Here is a 22268-nt window from a genome sequence, read left to right on the forward strand (position 1 = left end):
ACAGCAACCTGAGCCAGGCAGTAATCACACACACACCGGTAACACGCTCCCCATCACAGCAAACACATGCAGGGTGACCCAAAGCCCTGCTGTGAAGGTGTGTGTGTGTGTGTGTGTGTGTGTGTGTACCCCTGTGTGTTTGCTGGCTGTTTCTATATATGTCAGCTTTGACACAGCGTGAGTCAAGTCATTATTCGTGCATCATTCTCTCACTTACATACATAAGCCTGCACACACACACACACACACACACACACACACACACACACACCTTTACTCCACTATGAGCAGGAGTAGGATCTGGCTACCTGAGGAGAGATGGAGTTCTGAAGAGATGGGCTAGTAAATGAGCTGCTGTCTCCCACTGAGGAGCGCCTGGCTGGGGGTGAAGGCTCTCTGTGCTACCCCCCACCCCTGGGACCCACTTCGATGTCCCCGCCACTCTTAAGAGCATCACTCATCTCTCACTCATGCATTTTTCATCACTGTGAATCAGCAAGCAAGTATGCTCTGCATCTATTTCTCCTCTGTTGTTGCTTCCCTTCTCTCTCTCTCTCTCTCTCTCTCTCTCTCTCCCCCGCTGACACACACCACTCTCTCATTCTCTCCATTCCGCTCTCTGGTGACCACACACACGCTCGCTCCGGAAAAAGCCTGAGTGTGCCCTAAAACACAAACACTCTGGGGGTAGGCTGCTACGGAATCAATAAAATAAACAATTCATTCAGGGTTTCTGTGCAACGGCGCTGAGAATCAATTCAATTTGGTCCAATTTGCATCACCTGGCTCGATTTAACATTTCTGTGCCATTCAGCAAATAGCAGCTTTAAATCCAGTGTTTTTTTTTACATAGATGCACCTCCACAACGCAGCCCTATAATTCCATGACCACTGTGGGAAATCGATTTAAGTGAGCTGTGCTTAAAATTCAGGATATCGGGTTCACCAAAATTGTACATTTTTGCCTTGGGCTGCATGGGTATGTCTTAGCTTCTACAGTTCAGCTCAGACAACTTGGAGATGAAAAACCTTTTCTTCCCTCTACCCTTGCTCTCACTAGAGAGCATTAGCCAGGGGCGTGTAGTCAGACTCTCTGCTGCCGGAATGAGAAAGTGATCCTGACTTGTAAGGCAACATGAGGCACAGATGAGGTTTCAGCCGGTTACCTGACAGATACAGACCCAGAACTCGCACTCGGGCTCCTCGCTGTTACATGATACAATGCCCCCGCTAGTGCGCTCATGCTAACGCACTTTCAGATAGCTGCTCGCAATGGCTTTGATCCATTTGTAGATGCAGTCCTGATCTAGGCTAGATCTAGATTTTTTATATGGTCCTTAACGCCCACTGATCTCATGGGTATTAGCTGCTGACTGGGCTTGTGCAGTTTCTTTCTGTTAGCTATATTTAACCAACATGTACATTTTGTTCTGTGATGTCAGCAACACTGAAGGCAGAAATTAAGTGTTACTGGTATATGTAGCCTACTACTTCTACCAGTGTACGAGTGGCTATTTAGCTCCTCAAGAGTAGCTTCACTCAAGATAAGTTATCCATGACATAATTTCATTGACAACATTTCAGAAGACGTACTTCTCCAGGCCTTTTTAAAGACTCTTCTAAAAATTGTCATTAACATTTACAGCCTGCAGTACCTTAAGTATATGATTTCACTCACACATTATTGGATGAAAATGAAACAACCTTTCTTATTTTTTAATTAAATTATGCTAGTTAGGCTGTCAGTTCAAGTGGAAACTGTATCACACTGCACCCATTATCCCTGAAAGAGCTCAATAACATCATATTTACATTAATGATAATATATTTTCCAATGAATTTCATGACTTTTCCAGACCTGGTAAAAGGGATTCATGACTTTTCCATTTCCGTGGGAACCATATGAAACATGCAATCTCCACTCCTTCTGAAGCCTTTCATTAATTACATACTCACACATAAAGCACCCTCATTCAACATGTACTCATACGAAAGTGGACTCACTCAACAATTAACACCACAGTCAAGTGTCCCTCTGCAGAACTATAACTACCTCAACTGGGGGTGTACTATGTTCCCCAGGTCCTATGTTCCCCACTTTGTATGGGACCGGGGAACATAGGACCCTTTTTTAAAACCCTAACCATAACCCTAACCCCGAGCGGGGAACATAGGACCCGGGGAACATAGGGATGACCCCCCTCAACTTCCACCTTTGAGTGCTTCAGTCCAATAGCACCCCAAATAGTAGAGCGGCTACAAGGCCAATTTGGCAAGAATCGTGCAAATTATGATACAAGCATGAAACTTTGTAGGTATGTGCTTATGACCAATACAATCAAATCTACCTGATTGGCCACTTGAAATGGCGGCCATTTTCCAAGATGGCCGCCAAAAAAGACTCCAGAAATTGATTTATTGCATAGAATTGACCTAGCAAATTATGATACAAGCATGAAATTCGACATGTATGTGCTTAAGACAAATACAATCAAATCTACCTGATTGGCCACTTGAAATGGTGGCCATTTTCCAAGATGGCCACCAAAAAAGACTCCAGAAATGTATTTATTGCATAGAATTGACCTAGCAAATTATGATACAAGCACGAAACTCAACACATATGTGCTCAAGAGCAATACAATGAAATCTACCTGATTGGCCACTTGAAATGGTGGCCATTTTCCAAGATGGCTGCCAAAAAAGACCCTAGAAATTGATTTATTGCACAGAATTGTCAAAGCAAATTATGATGGACACATGAAATTTGGCATGGATGTGATCAAGACCAATACAATCAAATCCACTTGATTTGCTACTTGAAATGCTGGCCATTTTCCAAGATGGCGTCCAAAAAGACCCGAGAAATTTGCAAATTTCAAATGTGCAAATTGCAAATGTGGTGTAAATAATAGTTCACTCTCCTTAAATATGTTTCCATAGATGATGAAGTGATACAGATATTAAAAATCTTCCACAATGACAAATAAGCCACTTATGACACACAAATAGCATAGTGATAACATGCTAATAATGCCAGTTCTTAATGTCAATGGAGGGCGTTGTGTGATGCCACCCCCCATCCCCCCAAACAAATAAAATGGTTATGACATGCTAATAATACAATGATACTAATATGCTAATAACAGCAATTAATGGTTTTCTCAATGTTGCTGTTAAACAAAAGATGCGTGTACACCAGAAACAACCTCAGCTACCAAGTAGCCAAGGTCGCTGAAGAAGCTTTGTCATGAATTCGCTTTTTTCGCTCTGGACGTGACATTGACATGTTTGATTTAGCTAATCACATAACGGCTCTGGCTCGTCAGCCTGGGACATTCGAAGATAAGAGCAATTGTTTTTTGCCGAACCGCTCATTACCATCATATTAGCTGACTTTTAATTGCTAAATCGCTTAATCGTTCTGTTCGCCCAGATTGGTTCGGTCCCGGCGAATTCACTTTGGTCGCTTTATTCGCCGACCCTCCATAGACAAATAATGACTTCCGTCTTTCTGGTCGCATAGGTCGCTTTTGGTTTTACATGCAAATAACAGCGGTAACAGTTATTAACAACAAATAAGCCCCTTATAACACACTGATTACATGGTGATAACATGCTAATAATGACAATTCTTGATGTCAATGGAGGGTGGTGCGTGATGCGATACCATTGTGGTAATAATATGCTAATAACAGTAATTTATGATTTTCTCGATATGGGCGTTTAAAAACACTAATGACGTGCTAATGGTAATAATATGGTAATAATGTGCCGCTCACTATAATTTGTGCTCTCTGTGACTGTCCCCACAATTACCCCAGAGTTAGAGAACAAGGCGACCAGAGTGAATCAATCAGCAGTGGTCCAATGTCGCTGTAAGTGGCTAAAATTAATTCTGAATAACCTCACTGGCTGGTTTAATTCAGATAGTTTTGGTCTAAATATTGTAAGGATATCGAGAGTGATATACAGTACACATACTCAAATGTAAAACGGCATATACAGTGTAATTTGTAGTAGGAGAGTAGGCTACAAAGTAGGGCAGTAAGAACAGACAGGAATATTATATATGAGGCATACTAGCATATAAGTGTTCTGTGTAACCACTCTGAAGGCCTGACTGACCGCAACGTCAAAAAAAAGTTTGGTTTGACAAACTGTAGCAACATTGCCCTTTTCCATGCTCAAGGTGAGGGTGGGTAAAGAAATATTACATCTTACTTGTGACATGGTCAGAAAAATCATCTGGGGCCAGACTACAATCGCCAGGCCAGATATTGGGAATCCTGCTGAATGGGGTTGGATGAAAGGAGATGATACATGGGAGGTTTGTTGGACAACTTTGCCTCCAATTGCAGCCAGCTGTCAGGAACTCACTAAGTGTTCATGCAAAAAAGGTTGCACCCATAGATGCAAGTGCTTCCGTTTGGGGCTTTTGTGCACAGCACTATGTGGTGGCACATGTGAATAGTAGATGTAGAGCACTGTTACAGTGACTCAATTAATTCCAAAGGGTGAAATGTTGATGGTGTTTTCTTAAAAACACAATTGAAAAATTGCTCACATTTGCTGTGAAATGGACTGTTATTTTTCCATGCTGAGATACTTACTGCCATATTGTTCTTCTTGGCATCCGAGTTCTTTGCCTTGTTACAGTTACCAAAAAAAAAAAAAAAAACATGCTCTGTTATCGCCTGCTCTGGTTGTACAGTCGTATTTTAGATAGGCAAGTTGGTGCACGGCTCTGTCAGTCCTGATGCTGTTCCATACACTCTCTTCTATTGTCTCTCAGTGAGATTTCTAAGATTAATTTAGCCCTTCTAGGGTTTGTAGTCTTTGTACATAGTTCATTTGTGAAACACTGAATCTCAGTTATGTGCCTTTTTGCTTGATTTTTGCTTGATTGAATTTCCAATGACTTCATCATAGAAGGAAACAGAAATGTAGTGAATGTTAACATTGATTTGGGCCACATCTGCTAAATTAATTGCAATTAATGAAGTTCTAGTGTCTTATTTGGTTTTGGCTTTAAAAATGGCTGCCATATTACATTTTCAAGTTGCAAATGAGGTGGATTTGATTATATTGCTCTTTAGCACAAACACACAAAATGACATACTTGTATCATCATTTTCTTGCTCACTTCTGGGCTAAATTCAGTCTTTTGGCAGCCACATTGTAAAATGGCTTCCATTTCAAGTGGCGAGTCAGGTAGATTTGATTGTATTGTTTTTTTAGCACATTCATGCCAAAATTCATGCTTGTATAATAACTTGCTTGCAATTCTGTGCAACAAATCCATTTCTATGGTATTTTTTGGCGGCCATCTTGGAAAATGGCCGTCATTTAAACTGGAAAATCAGTTAGAATGTATTGTGTTGGTCTTAAGCACAAACCTGCCAAATTTCATGGCTGTATCATAATTTCCTTTGTCAATTCTGTACAACAAATCAATTTTTAGAGTTTTATGGCCGCCATTAAAAATGGCAAATCAGGCAGATTTGATTGTATTGGTCTTGAGCACATATACATGCCTAATTTTATGCTTGTATCATAATATCTTTGGTCAATTCTGAGCAATAAATCAATTTCTGGGGTTTTTTTTGGCGGCCATCTTGGAAAATGGCTGCCATTTCAAGTGGCCAATCAGGTAGATTTGATTGTATTGGTCTTGAGCACATACCTGCCGAATTCCACGCTTGTATCATAATTTGCACGATTTTTCCTGTAGCCGCTCTACTAAAAGCCAAACTGCTGTATGGGTAATGGAATGCTGCTCATCACTGCATTGGGTATTGAAATGAAAGAATATGTTATTGACATTTCAATAGACTATTCCTAAAAATGGTCAATCGATAGGGTAGCTACATACTTAGAGATGCATAACCAAAATTGAGCAATGAATCAGAACAAATGCTCCCTCTGAATATGATTACAGTTAAGCTGAAACACTGGCAACATCACTGAGCAAAATGCATTCAGCAGCCCACATCTAATTAGACATTGATCTGGGGAAATAATCTCATTAGTGCTAATGAAGATATGATGCAACTAGTATCCCATTCATGAATAAAAACACAGCTGATGGGTCACCATGTCAAGGAGTTTTTAAAGCTAAGTATCACACACGCATGCACACACGCACACACACAACACACACACACACACACACACACACACACACACACACACACACAGAGAGAGAGACCAATAACTATTCATGCCAACATTTGCAAAAACATTCACATGCACACTCACACACACACATGTATACACACACACACACACACGGAAACACACACACTCACCGAGCTAGGGCTTGAGTGCCGGCGCAGCTTGGGTGACTCCTTTCCGGCCGAGGAGCTCTTGGCGTTGATGCAGGCATTGTTCTCCGAGTGGACGCGCTTCACCTGGCTGGCCGGCTTCTCGAAAGGCTCGAAACCGCTTTGCGTCCGCTGCACACGCACCTTGCGGTCCTCAGGGATGGTGTCCAGGGGCTTGATCACCGAGTCCGGACCCTGGCAGCTGCGTGTGGACATCTTTGTGACACATATCTGTGGATGGAAGAGCAAGAGAGAGAGAGAGAGAGAATTAAGATTGTGCATATGAGGTAAAAAAACAAGACAGGATGACAGAAAGAAGCAGCTCCCTGTTCCTGGCATCTAAAAATATACCCATGCAGTTCGGTTCAACAATGGCGGTCCTTTTCTCTCAGGCATTTATCTTTCCGCTTCCATCCTTCCATGTCCAGCCTTCTCCAGGTTTACTTATTTATCGGCCTCTCTCTGTGTGTGTGTGTGTGTGTGTGTGTGTGTGTGTGTGTGTCTGTGTGTCGCTAGCTCCTTGTGCTAGGATAAGAAAGCCTTTATCTGAGCCGTCTCTCCATCAGCGATCCATCTGATTCGGCCAGCTGTCTGAAACTCTGCCACGGGAAAGAGAAACCCACGCTATCTGTGCCACACTTCCTGTCCAAACTCTGGCTGCAGTTTGGGGTCCCACACACACACACACACACACTCTCTCTCTCTCTCTCTTTCTCTCTCTCTCACACACACACACACACACAAACACACACAAAAGCAAACACTTTCTCCCAGTCACTCACACTGTCAAATCCACACTCTCGCACACACACACACACACACACACACACACACACATATTCAGAAATGAACCAAGGACAAATAAAACGCAGACCGCCTACCTCTGGTGACCATTCCACACTGATAAGATTTGTCAGCCGCTACAAAGTGCCCATACTGCGTGTCATGTTAGCCACAGCCCCCTCCCATTAAATATTTAGCCCCTGCCTTTCAAGACCTGCTGGGGCCTCAAACCAAACTACTCCCACCTCCATTCCCCAGTAAGACACCTGCCTAATTAGCGCTATATACGGTGACCAGGTAGAGTGGCCTGCCTGGCAGCTAGCTTACAGGGGCCGGGTTTCTGACAGTGAAGTACGCTTCCGCAGCTTGTGTTGCTTTCAGACAGAGTGGACACAGGGGAGGGACACAGAGGTCTGATTTAGAGAGGCACGGAAAACCAAAGAGGAAGTCTCTAAAAACATCTGCAGTACAAGAGAGCTTCCGATAATGACTGGTGCACAATACCCTACCTTTTACATAGCATTTTTAAAAAATGCTGCTAATTTCATAGCTGCTGGAAAGTCTGCACACAGAAAATGTCTTTTTAACATCATTATCAGTTCCCTACGGTGGGGAGGCTTGAACCAATTAGTAATGACTGGACCAAATGGAGGCAGACCTAGGGTGAAAACCTACTGGAGCACCATCATAGATAACTGTGCCTCATACAATACCACCCTCACCCTCATAAAGGAAACAAGGGCTTTTGTGTAAAAGCATGACTTTGCAGCCAGATATGTTAATGGCTGGCTTTCAACACTGACCAAAACTTCCTTTGGAGAGCTAAGATGCTGCAAACTAGGTCAAGGCCCATTATTTCTCAAATAATGATTCTTCTCAGAACTAGGCCTTGCATATCCTGAAAATGAAGCAAAACTTAAAAGACCACAACGTAATTACTGTATTGTTATCTCTTTATCTGTTCTTTACTCTTGTTTACATCAGGAATGGTCAAATGCAGATGGTCATACTTTGACTATTAAGATGCCCTTCTCTGTCAAACCACTGCAGCTTTTATCTGCTCTTGTCTTCAACTCGTAAGTGGTTAATAAGTACAGAAATGAACCAGAACAAAATACAAGCAAATCCCATTCTTAAACAATAATCATTTGGCATCACTTAGTTTGAGCAATTAGGCCCACACTTAGCCAAATGACCCTATCAGGGCGAAAGCAGTCGGTGGTTTTGATACACACCATTGTAAAAACAAAGATGCTCTTTCTTGTTAGTGAACAGGCTGCTGTGTTGAAACCGCAGATAACAAACAGTGGTGCTAAAGCACAGATGATGGCTGCCATGTGGGCATGTCTGCTCACTCAACTGGCTTGTTTCAGCAAAAGCTACGTCAGCAGGCCACAGGCCATGACCACATGCTGGAGCATTGATGATATACAGCAGTGGTTCTCAACCGGTGTGAATGTTGTGTCGGTTGGTTTGACCTTTAGGGCCTTAGGTCCAAAAAGGGTGAAAATCTCTGATAGTGAACTCAAACATATATAATAATAATAATAATGAAAAACATCATATTTAGTCCAGTCACTCCATGTGGCATGTTGTCAATGTGTAGCAATTTTTCCTTATTTCCTTTGACATTTAGATCCTCCATCCACACAGCACAGTTGGACACTCAAGAGATACAATGTTGAAATGTTCAGCACTCAGATCTGAAATGTTGAAACTGACAAAACATGAGACCTCATCCCTCCACAAACATAACACAGACTTGTGTGCGTGTGTGTGTGTGTGTGTGTGTGTGTGTGTGTGTGTGTGTGTGTGTGTGTGTGTGTGCATATGGCTGGGGTACATGGCTGACTGCCCACTGACAGGAGCTTGAGTGAGCTCAAAGAGCAGGAGTCAGCACCTCTTGCTCGCACACTGCACGTTTCCCCTCCCCTCTGCATGTTAAAAAGGTCAGAGCACATCTCACCGAGTCCACCACATGCCAGAAAAAAAGTGTGATGGACAGAGACAGAGAGAAAGAAAGAAAGAATGAAAGAGAGAAGGAGAAAGGAGGGAACACTTTCGTTTGGTCATCAGCACACTGTCACCCCCTCTGAAGAGAGCGCTGAAGAATCTGAGTGGAAACGGATCAAATGAAACACCCATCGTGCTCCATTCTCTGCAGTGTGTTGTGCTGCAATAATATCCACCATGCCCCCCTCCAGAGCAGTGCATTATGGGACAATAACAATCACCATGTCCCCTCCGCTGCATGCATTACAGGGTTCACAACACACAGTGAGAGGGACACGTTCTCCACTCAGGGACCTAATTAACAGGGACTGCCGTTCCTAAATCATGCGGGAGGATGCAGAGAACCCATCAGTCTAGGAGAGAAGGGCCCAGGGGTCGTTTTTTACTGATATCCCACACTTTCACTTTTCTTCAACACACACAAACACCCACACACAGACAAGGACACACAGACACAGACACAGACACACACACACACACACACACACACACACAAACACACACACACAAACAGAAGAGTATGCATATACTCATCTCATCTCGCTTTGATTGTTTTGCTCTGTGTGGATGGCAGATGTCACATACTGTAAACCATATCTGGCACTCTAAGGCATTCAAAGTGCAGCTTTCAGCTGATGCCCGAGAGGCCAACAAAACAGTATGGCGACACAAACCAAACCAAACACAAACAATCAAATGCATAAAAACCAGAATACAATTAGATGATACTGAGAAGGGGATGCTGGGGAAAAGGCAAGCAGTCCTAGAAGTCATTAATTTGCAATTCCAAAATCGTTTTAGTGGTTTATCAACTCGTAACAGGGTGAACGGCACTTCTGCATTCGCTTCGCGGCCCTCTATCAGCTATAACCGCACTATGTAAGTTTGCCAGATCGGGTAGCGGATCTGTAGTTCGATGGAATGAGACATAAGAAACTAAAAATTTGACTTGCATCTGATGTCGCAATACATCGTATTTTTCGTAAAATCATGCAACATGTTGTACCTTGTCTGTGGACATTGTTATTTGCAACGCCGGTGCTGGATAAACAAATGGTGCGTGCAACAGAGGAAAAGTTCTTTGGTGCTTCTTTTTATGCCTTGCACTCGTCAATCAGAAAAAAATATACTGTATACTCTCTTTCTTACTCTCTCACACACACACACACACACACACATTGCCTCCGTGTGCCGAGATCTCAAGGGTATCACTGAGGCAGCTGCAGGTATTGCCAAAAGCTAATGTCAGCCTTTGTCTGGGGACACATCGTGCAGATAAACCCTTGATGCACCTCATCATTATGGCCAGGACTGCAGACAGAGAGCCGCCCGCTTCCCAATGGCTGGGTAGGGATGACCTTTAGCGTCCGACCAACGCATCACAGACAAATCCCAACAGCAACGTCCCACGGGACATGGGCAAAGGTAGCACACCGCTTTTACCCGTTAGCTTTCAATTACCGCTCCCGATTAACACCGACCCCAATAAGGCCGCTGGTTCGCACTTGACATTTACACTGACTTCAATTAGTCCCGCTATTTACACTGGGGACTTGTGTGCCATTGACTTGTGTTTTACCAGAGATGGCCAAACCGTTGACAGGCACCGGTCGTTAGCTGCTAACATCAGAAGACACTTCTTGGGCTTGTGTGCTCAAAGGGAACCACAGCTCTATGCCTCTCATGCCACTCTGTTGGAGCTTAGCTATCCTCTACAGTCCAGACAGCCTAACAAGACACTTGGCTGCTGACAGACAGTCACACACACACACACACACACACACATACACACACGCACACACACACACACACACGAGACCCCCATGCATTTTCCACCAGTGGGAGTGAGAGTGGTTTCGTGACAATTTATTTCTGAACAATGTCAGAGAGAGAGAGAGAGAGAGAGAGAGAGAGAGAAAGAGAAAAAGAGAGAGATATGAATAAAGGGAGCAGGACGTAAAGGGTGAGGAAGAGACAGAAAAAGAAAGACTGTCAATGAATAATGTCCTCAGTGGTGAGCAGGTGTGCAAAGAAACCAAAGCACACTCTCCCTCTCTCTATCAAGTCTCACTCTCTCATTCTCCCTCACACACACATACAGAGAGAGAGAGAGAGAGAGAGATACAGAGGTGTTAATGACTACCGGTCAACTCTAATGAAGAAAACTCATATAAATACAGATGTGTTTGTAGCTGCTGTTAACATCTGCCCATGTATTCCCTCAATGAGCCAACTACAGATGGAACAGATCCACAGAAAATGCACTGATTGAACTCCATCATCCAACACACTTATCCTCTGGTCTGTACACACTCTCAACTGCCTCTTCACCTCTTCAGTCACTGCAACAACCCCATTACACTAACAGGTCCATGTTCAATGGCAGATGCTTTTACCACTTATGGTAGTAAGAAATACAAGAGATGGCTGGGAGAGAAAATCATGCACATCTATTTCAGATAAGGCATTGAGATGTTAGATGGTAAGATTTGTGTTTGAGCTGTCCAAACCACCCACCGCACACACGCACACGCACACACACACACACACACACACACACACACACACACACACACACACAAACCTACACCTCCACGCTTTTGCTCTGAGTCCTGGAACAGTTGATAGGTCCAGCCACAATTACTGATATCCTGAACTGGATCATCCAACCCCAGCGTGAAGACTGAAGTACAACAAATGCTGAGTCCCAGACAGGGATCACGCCATCGTCCAGTCACTCACTCACACTTACTGTAAGGCGGGGAGGTAACACTCCATAATAAGGTGCCATAATAAATAGCAAACTAGTAATTACCTAACCCTTTGTTAATATTTGTTAATTGTTACTAAAATATCTATTTGCCACAAGTTAATAGTTGTTTCATCATTAATTAAATATAAGTTATAAAATCTGTATGTTAATGTTTTAACAAATCTATTAAGTAATATTGTATTCATATTTGTTAATAGTTAACTAAATGTCTTTTTGGCACTAAGTAACAGTTATTTCTTACATTAAAATGTTAAATGTTTATTTACAAACTATATGTTAATAGACAAGTTAATGACATTATTTAACAAATTGTTATTAAACTGTGCTTCTGGCTATCCCAATATGAACCACTCCCCATAGGACCCTTACAATAAAGTTGGTTAAGTGTAATTAATATATTAATAGTATGTAGCTATCAGCGTGGGGCCCCTTATAATAAAGTTGGTTAAGCTTAATTAATATATTAGTAATATATAACTATCAGTATGGGGGACCCTTATAATAAAGTTGGTTAAGCTTTATTAATATATTAGTAATATATAACTATTAGTCAGACGGTGAAGGGACAGAAACCAAAACTGGCTTATCACATTTATTCGTTTGTTAAAACAAAACATGTCTTCAGGCACTGCCATACATAAAACAGCATCTGCACAAGCAAAATAAAAAGAAGTAGTTGAATGGGCTATATTAGGCTACATGCATCACTCCTATACCATCACTGTCAGCCCTACTAGCAAGGGAGACATGCAACATGGAATGTTCAGGTGCACAGAACGACAGTTAAAGGATAATTCCGGTGTGATATTGACCTAAAGTGTGTTAAAACATGATACCGAGTGTGAACGTATGTCTCATAGCTCATCTCGGCTTGTCCCGTGCACTCTGAAATCTGGCGCTAGTTAGCCGATGCTACTAACAGTTTTTCGATGGGGGTGCCTCAGGCATCGGCCTAGCCGTGCAAATAAATCACTGTTTTATACCATTTACGAGGCTCAAAGTAGCTCCATTCATCATTGGTAGACTTCCGAGAGCCTTGACATTTAAAACGAGACATTGAGAACTTTGAAAAAGCACTGGTAGTTTATTTACAAGACGATTTATACAGACACTACCTTCAAGAAGTTTACCGTTCGCCACCATCTTGAATTCAGTCACGATAAGTCGAGCAACGAGTACGAATGAACGGGTATGATTAGGGATCAGATTCCAAAAATAATTCTGTGGAAATGGATGGAGTCCAGTTGCTGCTACTGGTTTACTTAGAAACGAGATAGAGCGTATTATGGTCTGAGCGTTGGGTTGCCTTTGCTGCTGCCGTTTTGTTATTTCCAGTGTGATCCCCGCATAAGCCTCCATGAGACACCACAGTCAGCAACCCTCCAGGCTCTAGATTCAGGTCAGAGTAGGAGATGTCCACATAGGCTAGAAAATCCTACCATTGATGGCTAAAAAAAAAAAGGATTCCTGGTGAAATCTTGAGTGATATGGAACATCTCAACTTCTCCACTGACCACTGAGTTTACATTAGTCTCAAATCTGTGTGTGTCAAAGTGCTAGCATGTTTACAGGGACTAAGCAGAACTCTCCTCAGATGTGAGAGTGTAATAATTGCAGTAGCGGGACCAGAGAGAGGTCATTACCTCCGTGGCCCAGGTGCACCAGCTCCAGCCCCCAGCTTACTCCATGATGCTATTTAGATCCCCAATGAATTCAGGAGGCTGCTTTACCACACTGCTGAACACTAAGCTTGACTCAGTTGGTAATTGGTGGGAAGATCAGTTTTTCAATTCGACTCCATTCGTAAAAAAAATCAGGGTATGCTGAAGCAGAACAGAACTGTTGGCAGTAGAAAGTGTTGTTAGAGAAGGTGTTGAAAATCATACCACCTCTTATGCAGCCTCCCAAGTTATGCTCAATGGGCTCTTTGCACATACGGCTCGTTTGTTTCCGGTGCAGCCAGATGTGTTTGAACCTGCCGCTATTGTTAATGTAATTAGCGTCTACGGACCCCGTGTGGCACCTAGTGAATCAGCATGTTACGATGGATTTATGCTAGCTAAGAAGGATCTATGCTAGTTAAAATGGTTATTAATGGGCAAACAAGATATTCAGTGTCGGAGTGAAGATGTTAGGAGCAGAATATAACAGAAGATGTCGTTGTAACAGTAACACTCCACCGGAAATAAAGCGACTGCATTGAGAGCCTTCCGTGCAAGTAGCCCATTGTTTCTGCCGATATGTACAAATATACCAAAAACATCAACTGAGAGTGTAAAGACCAAATTTAAAATAACACAGTTGAACACAGGGGCAAGTTTCAGGAGAGACAGTCACCAAACACAACCAGGAGTAGCAGAGGGCCACATACACACAAATACTCACACACACACGCACACACACACACACACCAAAGTTATGACACACCACTCCTGTGGGGCCCCCCCTGCCTGCATATGCTGACGGGGCGCTTTTCACACACTCAAGTCCGAGCTCACGGCTGTGACCTGGTGACAAGTGCAACGGCAGCAGCAGTCTTCGAGAGGGCACCTGCCTCCGCCTCCTCCGCATGCTCCAATCAATCCACTGATGCTTAAAGAAAGGGAGGCTTGCCATTCACACCACGCAGGCCTACATTTAATTAAGTGTTGGCCCTTTCTGTGGGAAGTGGGCCTGTGTCCTTGACACTGCCTGTGCCTCGTTAGGCTCTCTAAAGCCCCGGGGTCCTCCCACGCACTCACTCTGATGTCATTGATCTAAAGTCCCCTTCTAAGTGCTTCCACTCCAGAAGAGCTGCGTGCAACAAGGGAATGCGTAAATTTCCCTTCTGGACACTGCGGACGTCCAGAAAATGTCCCTGGGCTAGGAGGGGTGGACTTTGTGGAGGTTGTGATTGGCACAGATTTTACAAGAAGGAGAAAAAAAAAAAAAGAAGTGGTCAGGGCGTATTAATGACTACATTGGCAGCTGGCCCTACCACTGGTCGGCTCGAGTACCACAGGGGGATTAGGACACGTCTCAGAGAGAGCCAGCTTCTCCTCCGCGTAGGTGACCAGTCTGGCAGGACCAGTGGTGGCCATGTCTGATGGTTGACCAGCTAGACCAGCAAAACATACCTTCTACTGGTTTACCCATCTTACAATGGTAATTCAGCTAGTTTTGCTTGTCATACCACCTCAAGCTGGTCATTTTAGCTGGTGTAGCGGGTACAAATATTGTTACTGTGCCTTTAAGAGTTTGGCTCACGTGAACGCGCAGGAAAAAGGAACAAGCAGAGCTGGAGTAACGTGAATGAGTCTCGTCGACTGAGTGATTACTGTTACAGGACTGAACCAAAGTTAGAGAGTAAATCACAGTTAAGTACAGCCATATTTGTTGGATTTATAAGTCAGTATCACGTTAATATTGTTTACGTTCTATAGTGGGGGCATCAAAGTAATGCATGATTACTAAATGCATGATTTAAAAGAAAACCTTTGCTACTAGAGGGAATAACTTAACATGGCGGCATATGTTAGGCTACACAAAAGATGGCTGGAAGAGCGTTGAGGTGTGAGCTGGAGGCAAATGTTTTGTTTATGTCGTTTACTACGCTGTAGTGAAATTCGTTTATTTTTTTAGTTGTGTTGATTTTGGACGAGTGACTGCGGCATACTGAAGGTAGCGTTAGAGAAGCTAACTCCTTTGCCTGTTGACCTACACGAAGTGCCGCCATTTTGAGCTTGCGTTGCTGATGGCTAGTGAACCAAAGTCTGAGAAGATAGCCTGGGAAGGTTCCTGCCCTGCCATTTATCCGACATCCACGTTGTCACTCACACACACACGCCATTCGCACCATACATTCAGAGAGAGACAAGACTGTTACTGATTCTCTCACACTTCCACACGGCGCCTGAACTGAACTGGAACGCGCCTGTACACGGCCTGTACCTGGACAGCTAATGTCATTTACACTGACTTTGCATACACTAGCCTACTATTTTGAATGTGAATGTTTTTCTTGTGATTGTCATTCTGCCTAAATTTGGGATTCTATTTTGGATCGAATGTGTCTTTACTCTGAGATTCATACTGGTTTTCATGGTTTGGTATTTTGAAGAAATGTGAATTTAATTGAATTATTAATCATATATGAAAGTCATTTGAAGTGGATGTCTGATTTGAAGGGAAAAGAGTGTTATAGAACAGTAAGTATAAGTATATATACTTTTTTGATCCCGTGAGTGAAATTTGGTCTCTGCATTTAACCCAATCGGTGAATTAGTGAAACAAACAGCACACAGTGAACACACAGTGAGGTGAAGCACACACTAATCTCGGTGCAGTGAGGTGCCTGCTACAACAGCAGCGCTCAGGGAGCAGTGAGGGGTTAGGTGCCTTGCTCAAGGGCACTTCAGCCGCGGCCCACTGGTCGGGGCTTGAACCGGCAACCCTCCGGTTACAAGTCCAGAGTGCTAACCAGTGGGCCACGGCTGCCCAAAGTAAGTCCTTTCTCTGTGGGATTGTTAATTCATGTCAATCTAATGGCAAAGGTGGATTGATGTTTTCTTGTTACATGTTAAAAGACAGTTTTATAAGCACAACTATAAGTTATCTAAAGGTCCTGTGCTTACCATTTAGTACCTTAGGAGGGAGTAATACATATTATTTCCCTTAACTACTATAGCCATCTGTCTTTTGGGTTACTTACCTGGGGGTAGGGGTGCCCCACCTGATTCAGCTAGACTTGGATAGTGAAGGGGTGAGTGTATAGTACATCCAGCACATACTTTTCATACACCACAATCTCTTCAGGCAGCCACCGGACATTCCTTACATCCTGAAGCCCACTTTAACCAGTCTATTAAGCCTACACTTAGTCTGGGCTGCTGAACAGGACACCACTTACTCTCTAGGCTAAGCACCGTATTATCCCCTACAAGGCGGCGGCAATAACTCCGACTGCCACACTTGTTTTACATTGCTGGTTTAACTGGACATGCCAGCTTATGTTGGTCATTCTAGCAAACCAGCATGACCATCTTACACCAACATTGTCAAGCTTGGCGGGCTGGTCACCAGCATAATCTTACACCAGCTGTATCCCACATGACAGGCTGGTCAAACTTCCTCAGATGGTCACCCCAGCATGTCCACCTAGTGGCCCAATCAGCTACACCAGCAAAGACCGGCAAGAGCTGGAAGAAAACCAGCAAAGACCAACTAAAACCAGCTTCCAGCATTAGCTGGTTTCTAGCTGTTTTTTTTTTGTACCTATCCAGAGAACACAATGGGCTCTAAGAGGGGATCGTTCCTATCCAGAGAACACAATGAGTTCTAAGAGGAGATCATTCCTATCCAGAGAGCACAATGGGTTCTAAGAGGGGATCGTTCCTACCCAGAGAACACAATGAGTTGTAAGAGGAGATCGTTCCTATCCAGAGAACACAATGAGTTCTAAGAGGAGATTGTTCCTATCCAGAGAGTACAATGGGTTCTAAGAAGGTGAAGTGAGGGTGCAGCAGCCGAGGGAATCACAGAAGTAGGCGAGCGCCGACTCGCCTGGAAAAACTGTCCTGAGTCCCACAGACTTACTGCATTTCATTACAATTACACTTGAGAGCTTTTTCTGTTATTTCTTTAGAAGTGCCTCCCATGTTGGAACTTCAGAGGGGAAGTCCATAAATTGGTCAGAGGACATTTACTTTGATCTGAAAGGCAGAGAGTTGGAGAGCAGGTTTACACAGGACCTGCGTGTGTGTGTGTGTGTGTGTGTGTGTGTGTGTGTGTGTCTGCACACATTTGCGTGTGGGTGGGTCCCATGCATCAAGCTAGGCAGATTGCTAAAAGTGAGACAACGAATGTTGCCACCTGTCCTAGTTTGACAATCATGTCCATTCTGGTTGTCATCCCTGCAAAGTACTCATATTGCTTAAAACTGTCTGACCTACATAAACTGCGTGTAGCATACTTACCATTTGTAGAGGTGTTCAGGATTTACGCAAGGCATGGGGTATGTAACTGACCATACGATTTCAAAACAACATTTTAACCAAATGCTAACTTCCACCATCTACTCAAACATGTGAGAACGTGACTGATAAATACCTAAGGCAAGATTATAAAGAACTTTGTTCCTATCCAGAGAACACAATGGGTTTTACAGGGGATCGTTCCTATCCAGAGAACACAATCAGACTTACTGCCTTACGTGTTCCCATCTGCAAAGATATTGTCGAAATCCAGCTGAAGTAAAGAGTGATTTGAGTACTCATAATGGTTCTGCTGTCTCAGCAGAGAAACATATAATCCACATGTAATCCTTCAGCCTTCTCTCCACCTGAGTTAGTTAGTGGACTAAAGGACCACTGCCCAGACAGCATGAAACTGGTCAGACTTCCAGAGTGCTTGTGGAAAAGTGCATGAATGAGTCTGCAGTGGTTGATCTGGCAGACTGGACACTGAAACAGGCCTGGATCAGAGACTGGGATGATTCATGCAAAACCGGCCACCTGTCCTCCTTTATCTGGAGTCGTTTTTGTTGTCAACAGAAACCAAGCAGAGGAACATACAGTACAATCACACGAACCTCTCAGCTCACCATCGCGGTGTCATCTGCATAACGCCATGCACCGATAGAAGATGCCGGTGCAATTACCCAATTAAGCACTGCCCCCCATCTAAATTATACACATAACAAATGCAGTGATGACTAGGGCTAATGAACTACCTTCAAACTGAGAGAAGCTCTAGGAGTCTGATGACAAAGTCCACACCAACAGTGCAGCCTATGTAGATCGTCTGGGATTCATAGTGCATTCAATAAGCCACTAAGGCTTTTGTCCACTGCACACTTCAAACGAAAATGACTGAATAGAAAACACAACCTATAGGGAAGACTTACAAGCCTGACCACCAGCATCCCATCATGCAGCAGGATGATTTAAGGAGGAGGGAAGCACAGTGCAGTAACTGAGATGACTGCAACCATAGAACTAAAGTAGCATTATGGCTGCAGTGTGTGGCTCGACTCTGGTCTACTCATGCCCCAGTTCCATTTGGCAGACAGGGAGGGAAAACAATCTGCCTGCGTTCCGTAATTCGGTGGAAAATATGTCATTCCAACTGAGTTGTTTGGGGAAGCCTTTCCTAGATATATAATTGAATTGACATTAATAATCCCTGTCATCTATGCCCAAACTGCAAATGGCAGTCAAGTTCTTAAATTATGGAGTGATGCTCTCTCTCTCTCTCTCTCTCTCTCTCTCTCTCTCTCTCTCTCTCTCTCTCTCTCTCTCTCTCTCTCTCTCTCTCTCCCTCCCTCTCTCTCTCTCCCTCTCTCCCAGTTCAGCTCCAGCTTAGAGGCATGTTCCTGTGAGCAATACCATCTCATCCAGAGCTGCTCTCTCTCCCTCTCTCTCTCTCTACCTCCCTCTCTCTCTCTCTCTCTCTCTCTCTCTCTCTCTCTCTCCCCTCCCTCTCTCTCTCTCTCTCTCCCTCTCTCAGCATCCCGTCCCTTTCCTTCCCTTCCTTTCCCTCTCAGCCTCCTCGCCCGGTCCCTCTGGCCTCGACCGCGTGTCCAGATGCCCGCTCTCAGCTCTCCCCGGTGTCATCCTAACCCCCCCGTAAGCTCCTCGACTTAAGCCACACACGCCGCACACACATGCAGACAGTCCAAACAGGGCTGGCCGTTGGCAGCACTGCACAGACGTCCACCCTGGAGGCTGATGACGTCACATGCTCTTGAGAGAGAGAGAGAGAGAGAGAGAGAGAGAGAGGCAGACTGACAAAAACAAGAGAAAGAGAGTGAGCGTGAAAGAGTCTCGACGGAGCTCTGTGAGGCGTTAACTCACAGATGGGAGTGTGGCCTGTTTCTTCACAGCTCTCTATCCCCCCTTCTTCCTCTGCTCTCCCTCTATCCCTCTCTCTCACTCCATCTCTCTCTCACTCCATCTCTCCTCCCTGGGGCCGAAGGGGCTGGAGATGAGGTGATCCCTGGGGACAGGTAGCTGAGCGTATGCCACGCCTCCATCCATCCATCCATCCATCCACAGACAGAACAAGAGGTCGGGGGAGGAGGGAGGGATTGGAATGGAGGGGAAAAATGGTAGGGACTGACTGTTTAAACAGCGGTAAAAACAAGCAGAGTCACCTTCCACAACATACTACAGAAAGAGAGAGAGAGAGAGAAGGTACCATGTCCTCTCTGCAGTTTCCATGTTGCAGAAAGATTGTCAACACTTCCCTTTCACACACAAACACACACACCCACTTGCACATACTCACGCACACACACACTGCTCAACACTGAAAACATCCTCCCCAGTGTCTCAGGTGGGCTGGCCTGTAGAGACACACACACACACACACCTTGTTCTGTGAAATACACAGAAGCACACACGCAGACAAACACACACACACATACAACAAACAGTGTGTCACTGTGTCAGCACACACACACATTCTAAAACGCACAAACATCCTACACCATGATCCCTTGTGTGTGTGTGTGTTGTGTGTCGTCTTTGTGTATGTGTGTGTGTGTGTGTGTGTGTGTGTATGTCTGCGTGATTGTAGATGTGTGTCAAGAGACAGCTGCTTCTGCCGATCTACCGTGCTTGTACACTGTCCTCCCAGACAAGACGGGGAGAAACTGTGTGTGTGAGTATATGCATGCATGTGTGTGTGTATGAGAGAGAGGCATGGGTAGGGAGGAGAGCAAAAAGGAAAATCAAAGCTAACCTCGGCGCTCGCTTACCTTAATGCCGTCACTGTTAGCAGGAAGGAGCTCCACGTTCACGCCTCACAATTGCAGGTGAAACCCATTCAGACCAATCACTCACACAGCACGCAAAAGACCAACTCAAAACATAGCTCTCTCTCTCTCTCTCTCTCTCTCTCTCTCTATCACACTCTCTATCTATCTCTCACTCTATCCCTCCCTCTCTCTCACTCTCACACGCACGCTCGATCGGTCGCTGCCCTGTTAGGGAGGGAGTGGAGAGACCGTACTAACACGGAGGGAGAGAGAGTGATCGGGAGGGGATGGGGGGTGGGGGGGAGCCTTTCGGAGCGATGCGTCACACTTCCGTCAGAGAAAGGTGGCATGTGGCGCGATTGCACCCCACAGACGAAGCAGGGCAGCGGGGGGATTCTAGGCATGGAGCTTGGCAGCGTGCCCATATATCCTCTTGGTATGCAGGGCTGAAGCGAGAACACTAGCATCCCCCCCTCTCTGCTTGCTGAGATGGTACGGACCAGCTTGAGTTTGAGGAAGCAAATACAGACAGCAGCAGCGTCTGCAGCAGCAGCTCCAGCAACACTGACAGCATCCGTGTGGCATCCACATGTGTGTGTGTGCATGTGTTTCTGTGCATATGCATGTTAGCTATGCAAAGACAGATCTGACACACTACTACTCCTTTTTCCACCTGGCTCTCTAAATATCCCTCTCTCTCCCTCTCTCTCTACATCTCCATCTCTCTCCATCTCTCTCCCCCTCTCTCTCTCTCTCTCTCTCTCTCTCTCTCTCTCTCTCTCACTCTCTGAAAGAAGGTATCGATTTGCTGTGCGCAGCCCCGGCCCGGCTGAAATATGAAACCTTGGCCTGCTCTGTGCTCATTAATCCTGCTTTGACTGAGTGGCATCAACAACAATAACCGAGAGGCAGTCAGCCACTCCTTAAGTGCTGGGAGCTCAGCCCTACCTAAGTATCCACACTCACCCACTCAGTCCTCAGCCCTGCATAACTATCCACATATATGCACACAGAGAACACAGCCTTCAGCCCTGCCAAACTATCCACAGTTACCACTACAGAGAACACAGCCTTCAGCCCTGCCTAACTATACACATATATCTATCCACATACATTATGTACAGAGAACACATCCTTCAGCCCTGCCTAACTAACACCCAGCCCTGTCTAACTATCCAGTCAGACTCAACACAACACCCAGGCTGCCTAAATATCCACAACACCCAGCCCTGTCTAACTATCCACAGATACGCACACAACATGCAATCTTGTCCGACGCTGTCAGTGACTTACATCCACACGGCACGCAGCCCTATCAGTCACCCAAGCATCCACACGGCATGCACCCCTATCAGCCCCTGCTTAACTATCCACAGATTACACACAGCATGAAGCCCAATTGAACACCCATGGTCAGCCCACCCTAATTCCCTAAGATCCACACAGCATGCAGCCCTAAAGCCTCCCTAACATCACCACAACCCTCTCAGACACCCAAGCTCAGCTCTCTCCAACAGCACGCAGACCCATCGGACACCCAAGCTCAGCCCTCGTAACATCCACGCAGCATGCACCCTTATCAGCCATTGCCCAACTTTCCACAGATAACACACAGCACGAAGCCCAATTGAACCCC

At 44.8% G+C, this 22268-nt stretch overlaps 1 protein-coding gene across 1 annotated transcript in view; it reads right to left on the minus strand.

Moving 5' to 3' along the window:
* The window catches only part of cdk14 (cyclin-dependent kinase 14), a 163208-nt gene that overhangs the window by 110022 nt on the left and 30918 nt on the right, over positions 1-22268 (minus strand). The window contains exon 3 of the mRNA XM_048261921.1: positions 6312-6557. Within this exon, the coding sequence (XP_048117878.1) occupies positions 6312-6557 (246 nt within the window). The remainder of the gene's footprint in view (positions 1-6311; positions 6558-22268) is intronic.

Source organism: Alosa alosa, chromosome 13, assembly GCF_017589495.1.
Source record: "Alosa alosa isolate M-15738 ecotype Scorff River chromosome 13, AALO_Geno_1.1, whole genome shotgun sequence".
Taxonomy (NCBI): Eukaryota; Metazoa; Chordata; class Actinopteri; order Clupeiformes; family Clupeidae; genus Alosa; species Alosa alosa.